The sequence below is a fragment of the Chaetura pelagica genome, unplaced genomic scaffold (genome assembly GCF_000747805.2).
Source record: "Chaetura pelagica isolate M959 unplaced genomic scaffold, ChaPel_1.0 scaffold142, whole genome shotgun sequence".
NCBI lineage: Eukaryota > Metazoa > Chordata > Aves > Apodiformes > Apodidae > Chaetura > Chaetura pelagica.
In genome coordinates this window covers 2,034,933-2,042,914 of record NW_009952973.1, presented here as the reverse complement: position 1 = coordinate 2,042,914, position 7,982 = coordinate 2,034,933, and the positions used below count along the sequence as shown (strand labels likewise).

At 45.9% G+C, this 7,982-nt stretch overlaps 1 protein-coding gene across 1 annotated transcript in view; it reads left to right on the top strand.

Moving 5' to 3' along the window:
• The first annotated feature begins 4,434 nt into the window (after positions 1-4,434).
• The window catches only part of TMEM154 (transmembrane protein 154), a 14,345-nt gene continuing 10,797 nt past the window's right edge, over positions 4,435-7,982 (top strand). The window contains exon 1 of the mRNA XM_009995981.1: positions 4,435-4,564. Coding sequence (XP_009994283.1) covers positions 4,435-4,564 — 130 coding nt within the window. The remainder of the gene's footprint in view (positions 4,565-7,982) is intronic.

Sequence of the window (7,982 nt, the reverse complement as noted above, 5' to 3'; positions counted from 1 at the left end):
CTTTCTGGCTAGGCTAGACTTTCTAGCTAGGCTGTTTTAGGAAGTAAGGAGTGTTTTGGTCTAAGTCTACAAAATGGGGCAAAACATCCAAAAACACAGGACAGGACAAATGGAGAAAAAATGTTTGCAGCTCATGGGGTATTGGAAAGACTGATAGTGACAAACTCAAGAAAGAGATGGGGAAGAAGTCACAGAATCACAGAAACACAGAATAGTTCTGGCTGGAAAAGAACAAGATCGTAAAGTCCAACCATTAACCTGGCTCCACTGAGTCCAGTTCTAAACCATCTCCCTAAGCACCACATTCAACCACCACCCTGGGCAGCCTATCCCAGTGTTTAATTACCCCTTCAATGAAGAAGTTTCTTCTAATATTCAATCTAAATCTCTCCTGGTGCCCCTATGAGCTTTTGCATCTGCCCTTTGTGCTTCTCCTTATGATCCTGTGCAAGTTATCTGGCTGCACCACTGTCAATGCTGTGATAACACTGCAGGTTTGATTTGGCTTAACCAAGAATAGCATACAAGTCAATAACTTGTAAATTGGGCACTTCCCAGTTTTCCTTATGGATTTTTTCCCCTAAGCTTTAGTAAAATAACTGTTAGTTACCTTTTCAGTAAAGAATTTTCCTCTAATTTCTAACCTAAACCTCCACTGGCGCAACTTGAAGCCATTTCCTCTTGTCCTGTTGCTTATTACTAGGGAGAAGAGACCAAGCCCTACATTGCAACTACCTTTCAAGTAGTTGTAGACAGCAATATGGTCTCCATTCAGCCTCCTTTTCTCCAGACTTTTTACAGAATCACAAAACCACAGGTTGGAAAAGACCTTAAAGATCATTGAGTCCAACAGTTAACATAACACTGACAAGTCCTTAACTAAACCATATCCCTAAGTACTATGTCTGTATGACTCTTAAATACTTACAGGCATGGTGACTCTACCACTGCCCTGGACAGCCTGTTCCGATGCCTGATAACCCTTTCACTGAAGCAATTCTTCCTAACACCCAATCTAAATGTCCCCTGGTGCAACTTGAGGCCATTACCTCTTGTCCTGTCACTTGTAACATCATTGAGCCACCCAATCGTCACCTCTTTACAAGCTCCTCCAAGGCAGTTGCAGAGAACAATAAGGTCTCCCCTCAGCCACCTTTTCTCTAGACTGAACAACCTCAGCTCCCTCAGCCGCTCCTCGCAAGACATCTGCTCCAAACTCTTTATCAGCTTCATTGCCCTTCTTTGGACACATTCTAGTAGCTCAGTGTCCTTTCTGTAGTGAGGGGCCCGAAACTGCACACTGTACTCGAGGTGTGGCCCCACCAGTGCTGAGTACAGGGGTAAGATCACCCCCTTGGTCCTGCTGGCCACCCTATTCCTTATGCAGGCCAGGATGCCATTGGCCTTCTTGGCCACCTGAGCACCCTGCTGTTACATCTCGCACAGGTGGCCTTGGCCCATGAATCCACCCTGCAGCAAGTAGGATAACACATCCTTCATGCATTAGATCAATGACAGATAAAAATACTGTTAAAAAGCATGAGTTTCCTACTGTTGACCAAAGCTAAAGAAAAGCTGAGGCTGGACAATAGTAACAGCCTTAGGGCCCGAGTCTATGCTCATGAAAACACAGACAGTCCTTGACTGTGCTGCTCCAATGGTTGATTATTGACCTTCCCCTTGCCAGACTAGACAAAGCCATGATGCCTCTGAGCACACAAGAAATGCCTGGGTAGCCTCAATTTCTGGGTTTTCATACTGCATCAATTAGACACTATTACTACTACTTGGAACTTCTGTAATTTTTTTAACGGGAAAATCTTACAAGCACTCAAAAGTCTCACTGCTGACACTTCTGCGTGGGAAGTAGCATCATTTATGGCTGTGACATCACAATTAAAGAGTATCTCGTAGAAATATTTAGTCAGTTAGTCAGCTAACTCTGAGCTCCCCTTTGTCACCTTGCAGCTGCAATGCCATCACTTTGAATTTTTTGCCCACTGCTTTATGTGGTGCATAAATATACATTGCCAATACTAAGCAACCAGTTCAGATTTTCAGTTAACTAAATCATTCAACCATTTTAAATCTATTACCAAGCCGGTCATTAAATGGATCACTGACCTATTTCTCAGACACTCAAGCTAAGAAACTATAACTGATGACCTATAAAAGCATCAGTGTGTTAAGAGAAATTATTAGCTGCAGAAACAGAGCAACAATTGGTCCCTTCAACAGCTCCCACCAACAGAAAGATTCACCACTGCCAGCTTTAACTAATTCACCAGAAATTACATTTTGACCCAGACTATTGTCTAGGAGTACCATGAAGCTGCTACACTGGCAGCATACATCTCTTCTTCCTTAGCTTATTACTGGAAAAAATTATGCAAGTATTTAAGATGGCTCAAACTTGGGGATGCTGTAGAGTAAAAACTGAGGTGCAGACTCTCCTGCACTCAGAAAGGATGAATTTCAGAACTAGTACTTCTTTGCACAGTGGAACAAACCAAACGTATGGTCCAAACATGCCCCCTGCTTGAGGACAGGTATGGTTTAGATCCAGCTCCTAATTCTGAGCCCTGGCTAGGCCCACCTCATATAGCAAGAAGATTCAAAACGTTGGTTTTAGTGTTGAGCGCCACTGTTGCTCCTACCCAGTGACACACGATAAACAGAGCCCCAGGTGAACACTTACATGTTTCTGAGTGAGTGGGCAGTGGTGGGGCAGTGGGTGCAGAGGATGGGGCAGCACTGAGGGGCACAGCTCCCCTGCTGGAGACTGCTGAGGAAGAGTGAAAATCAGGATGAGGGAAGAAGGAAGGCGGGAGTTGCCTGCTCCCTTGCCACCTCCATCAACCGTGGCACCATGGAATACCATGACAGGCACTGCATCCTGGTGGGGCTCAAGACCTTATGCCCTCTGTCATCTACAGCCATCATCAGACTGGTATCTGAGTGCTTTTCAGCTAAGCAACTTGGTCCTAGAAAAGATGATGTTGTTTTCTGCTCTTTCCTCTTCCCAGGATCAATAAGACCAAAATACTGTTAAAGGCTGCCAAGCAAACCTGCTCATTTTCCCATTTGCTGGAGACAGGCCCACTTAGGGGTTGCCCTTTGGAGTCATAAGTGCACACAGTGCCCCACCACACCAGGGGGAGAATTAGTGCTTGAAAAGCAAGGCAGGGAGGCAGGCACTTGTGAAACCTGCTTGTGCAACCACCCCAAAAAGCCACTTAAAACCTTCCTGCTAACACACATAAATGATCTTCTGTGTCTAATTTGTATTTGTGTGATTTCCATCCCATGACATTGCACACAGTGGAAGAGGAAGATAGATGATAGTAAAGTTGGGAGTCAAAAAAGCAGAGCAGAATAGGAGTGCACTTACCTACAGCAGGGTGGTGGGTTGGCCCTGGCTGGATGCCAGGTGCCCACCAAAGCTGTCATTCCCCTCCTCAGCTGAACAGGGGAGAAAAAATGTAATGAAGGGCTCATGGATTGAGCTACAGGCAGGGAGAGATCACTCACCAGTTCAGTAGCAAAACAGACTTGCCTGGGGAAATTAGTTTAATTTAATACCAATCAAATCAAAGTAGGATAATGAGAAATAAAACCAAATCTTAAAACACCTTACTTCCACCCCTCCCTTTTTCCCCCGTGCAACTTTACTCCCAATTCCTCTACCTCTTCCCCCGCAGTGGCACAGGGGGACAGGGAATGGGGGTTGTGGTCAGTTCATCACATGTTGTCTCTGCTGCTCCTTCCTCCTCAGGGGGAGGACTCTTCACCCTCTTCCCCTTCTCCAGTGTGGGGTCCCTCCCACAGGAGACAGTCCTCCATGAACCTCTCCAGTGTGAGTCCTTCCCACAGGCTGCTGTTCTTCACAAACTGCTCCAGTGCGGGTCTCTTCCCTGGGGTCCCACAAGGCCACAGCCTCCTTTGGGCATCCACTTGCTCTGGTGTGGGTTCCTTCAGAGCATCTGCAGAGTTGTTGCTCTCATATATTCTCACTCCTCTCTCCAGCTGCAGTTGCTGTTGCTGTTGCACAGCAACTTTTTCCCTCAACTTAAATAAGTTATCCTAGAGGTGCTACCACTGTCACTAATGGTCTCACTTGGCCAGTGATGAGACCATCCTGGAGCTGGTTGGCATTGGCTCTATTGGACATGGGGGAAGCTTCAAGCCACCCTGGTAGTCCCCCTACTACCAAAACCTTTCTATGCAAAACAAATACAAGCATAAAGGTGCTTCAGCCAAGTCAGTGCTTGAAGAGCAACTTTTTTTTTTTTTTTCCTTCTTCTTTCTTTTGCAATCATTGCTTGCTTGACAGGCCCAGACGGAATTACATCACTTCCTAAAAGCCATCAAAGACAGTCCATCTCCTGAAGAAATGCAGCTCAGATGCACCCCGGCAGGAAACAGGAAATGTAAATGTTTGGGTGCTGCTGGGAGCCAAGCGAGACGCCCCTCGGGTGGGAGCTCCACCGGGGCAACATGCAACAGCAAAACCTCATTGTGCTGCTTTCTGCCCTGGTGCTGGCCAGAGGATCTGCCAGGACTGGTGAGTAGGAAAGCACCTTTTGCCTTCTGAGGTGGGACCGCGTTCCCTGCCTGCAGCAATGGGACCGAGTCGGAGGGCAACACCCTCCAAAGTGAGCGCTAGGAGAAGATCTGTGAGGACTTGCTCTCCGCTTCTTTAAGCTGTGTTTACCCTCTCTCTTTTCATCTGCACTACTTTTTCAAAGCTTTGACTTTTTAAACTTTCACTTAATCCCAAACAGCAGCAACCTAATCTTAAAATTCCTACATTTCCTAAATTGTAGGTGTGTAGGGTACCAGAGTTTCCATGCTGGCCTGTCAGGTATTTTGGTTCTAATTTTATTTATTTGATGTACTTTTTTAACCCCACATCCATACTATTAGCATTTCATAGTAAAGTTAAAGATGGAGCACTGCTTCCATTCAAAAGCAAACTGCTGATTTCATAGTCCTGTTGCACTGAAATCAGTTTAACAAAAGAACAGACGGTTCCAGAGACAAATATTTTTAACTCCCAGCTGCAGAACAAAGTGACCAGCACTGTGAGCTTAGGTCCTGTCCTTCTGAAAGGAAGAACTGTGAGTGGAAAAATCACTTGCAACTTGCTGAAGCACTGGGGAGTCATTTCAGAGGCTCTCTTCTGTTCCCAGGGGGTAGTTTGTTCTGCTGGAATTTTGACAGCCAGTGACTGCACAAGACAGGCTGCTTTCTTAGTCAAACCTTGCCAGGCAATGCTTATCTGCTTTTCAGTGTCAAACAAATCTCCGCCAAAGTGCTTCAGCAGGTACTAGAAGTGTTTGCTTCCTCTGTGCTGCTGTAGCAAGCAGGAGCTCTCCAGGAAGCAGGGAGAAAAGTTATTCTCAGGCATCACTGGACTTCTTCTATTAAGGTTTTAAAATGCATTGATGAAATAGGTGGTTGGGTGTGGGCATTTTTTCCCCTGAAGAACAGTATTATAAACTGTGTGTAAAACCAGGCTGCTGGCTGCCAGCATGCTGCCAAGCTGCTTGTGGTTAGGAGCCTTACCGAGCTGTAATAAGAGTGAGCTAAGCAAGGTATAAAATGGTTTGGTCTTCTCTGCCTTACTACAGCCCTTCTGCATTCCGAATGCATTAGGAAAATATGTGGCAAGCATTGAACGTAGCTCCGAATCAAAGCAGTCAGAGGAAAAAATCCTGCTATGGACAGAGCAAAATGGAGGTCCCAGGGAAACGGAGGGGCACAATGCAAGCAAGCAGATTGATCAGGCTCCAGCTTCCTTAGCTCATTTACAGTGTACTGATCACTAGTGTTCCTAACCAGCCTGAATTCCCAGCTCACTCAGCCCATAGCTGGGTCCCCCCTACCCTTCTTTCTGATAGGCATTAAAGCACCAGGCAGATGTCACATACCAGGTGCCACAACCCATTTCCCACTGCCTTTAGAGGCTTCCTATCCATAGATCTACTTTTCAGCTCTGGTTGATTTTGGAACAGTTCTTCCATGTGAGTGTGTCAGTCCTCCCGAACCATTTTCAGCCCTTGGTCTCAGCTGCTGGGGAAGAAGAGGAGTGCATCTGACCGGAAAGGAGCAGGGACCCAGACAAAGGCAGTTTTTGCTTGTACAACCAGCCCAAGTATGTTCCTGGGCTGCGAGTGTTGGGGGAGTGGGGAGAGCAGGGAAGTTGGGAGCCTTGGGTGGGAAATTAAACTGGAGGGAGAAGAGTTTCTGTAGGGGCTTATACACCCCACAGGCATTGGTGGGTTTGAAATCCATCTACTGAGGGCAGCCTCCCTAGGGGGATTCTTTGTTCTTGCCCCTCCTTGCTTACAGATCTACAGGGGAGGACCTTTAAAAGGAGATTTTTTTTCCTTTTTCCTCCAGTCTCAGACATAGTCCTCACCTTTAAACTGGACTGCTGGAGAGGGAGGGCAGAAGCTCTTGGTGATCTCCCAGGTCTCACATCTACTGTCTAGAAAGAATTCACAATAAGAGTATGATTAAATCTTGCAGCATAGACAGATTGAAGCCTTTATAAGTCCCGTTCCCATACCATACTGGAGCCTTGTAAAACCCTAGCCTTGCCATTTGGATTATGATTAGCACACAGTTTTCTCCCAGCCATGGTACAATTACTCTAAGTCAGTAGCTCTAAGAGCATGCCTGAGGTTTCAGCTCTGGGTGCTGTCCCTCTCCTGGCTCCACAATGAAGGGACACTGGGATTTGCACCAGTCCCCCTCCTCTTGCCCAACTCCTTGCTTTAGACAGGCAGAAAGCCCTGCCAGTGTCTTGCTGAGGGCCAGCAGCCCCCCAGCAGCCCTAAAGATCTACCAAGCTGTGTGCTGACCCTAGGAAAAAGTATTAAGGCCCTTACTATAGCTTATAGGAAAAGGCTCTGACCCTATGGGCATATCCCAGGAAAGCCACCTCCCTCTGGGTTTGGTGAAACATGCAGAAAATTGCAGCATAAGTGGTCTAACGTGGAGAGCAAGAAACTGTGTGAGGGAGAGGAACAATAAAGCATGTAAGATGGTTAAGTGGAAGAGCTGGAATAGTTGCAGGTAGTGCTTTATTTTGGCTGTGCCTCTTTGCTTTTGTTTTGAGCTGTCACTCAAAGAATCATTGCTAACAAAGGTCCTATTCAGCAGCTTGTACCATGAGCATAGGCAGCAACTCTCTCTTTGACAGAGAAGTGGCTTTCGGGTAAAGTCCCCTACAAAGCCAAGTTCTCTAAATGAGTGGTATTTTTGACCTGTTCCTCCCTAGATTAATGAACTCGAGACTGGGTTTGAACCCATCAGAGTTACCTGTTACAACTTTATAGCAAAGCAACTTTATAAGAATTAAGAATTTGCTACATCCTCTCTTTCCAAAGTGCAGCCCCCTAGAAAGCAGATGAAAAGCCCTCTCTACTCAACACACCGATTCCTTGTATATATTTAGTACTTTTCCTCCCTCTTATCCATGCACACAAACTTTCACTGTGTTTCATTCAACTGCTTCAGGTATATTTCAGAAAATCTCGCATTTATATCAGCAAAATTTCAGTCTAATTTCACCCTAAATTTCAGTCAGTGACCCCAGTCTATTTTCCCTGAAGAGATTTTATGATATCCAGAGCTTTTAAATGTTGAATTTCAGGGTCCTCCTGAGAGCAAGGAGCACCAAGAGATTTGCATCACAGTGAGATCACATAGGTATCACTGATGTGGAGTTGGCTAGATGCAAGTACAGTGAGGAGAAAGCAGATTCCATCATCTGTAAATGAACTTTAAAAGTTTCCTCTTTCAGGTTGCACCTACATAACATCTTTTAAGCACCCCATTTTAATAGGATCTTGTCTACAGATTAGCCACCCTGAAATACTTATGCTTCCTAATCAGAAGAGTGGATGCACCCAGAGGAAAGCCTGTAGGCTTTTAAGGATTCCTCTTCCAGCCAGACTGACAGGCGGGACCTG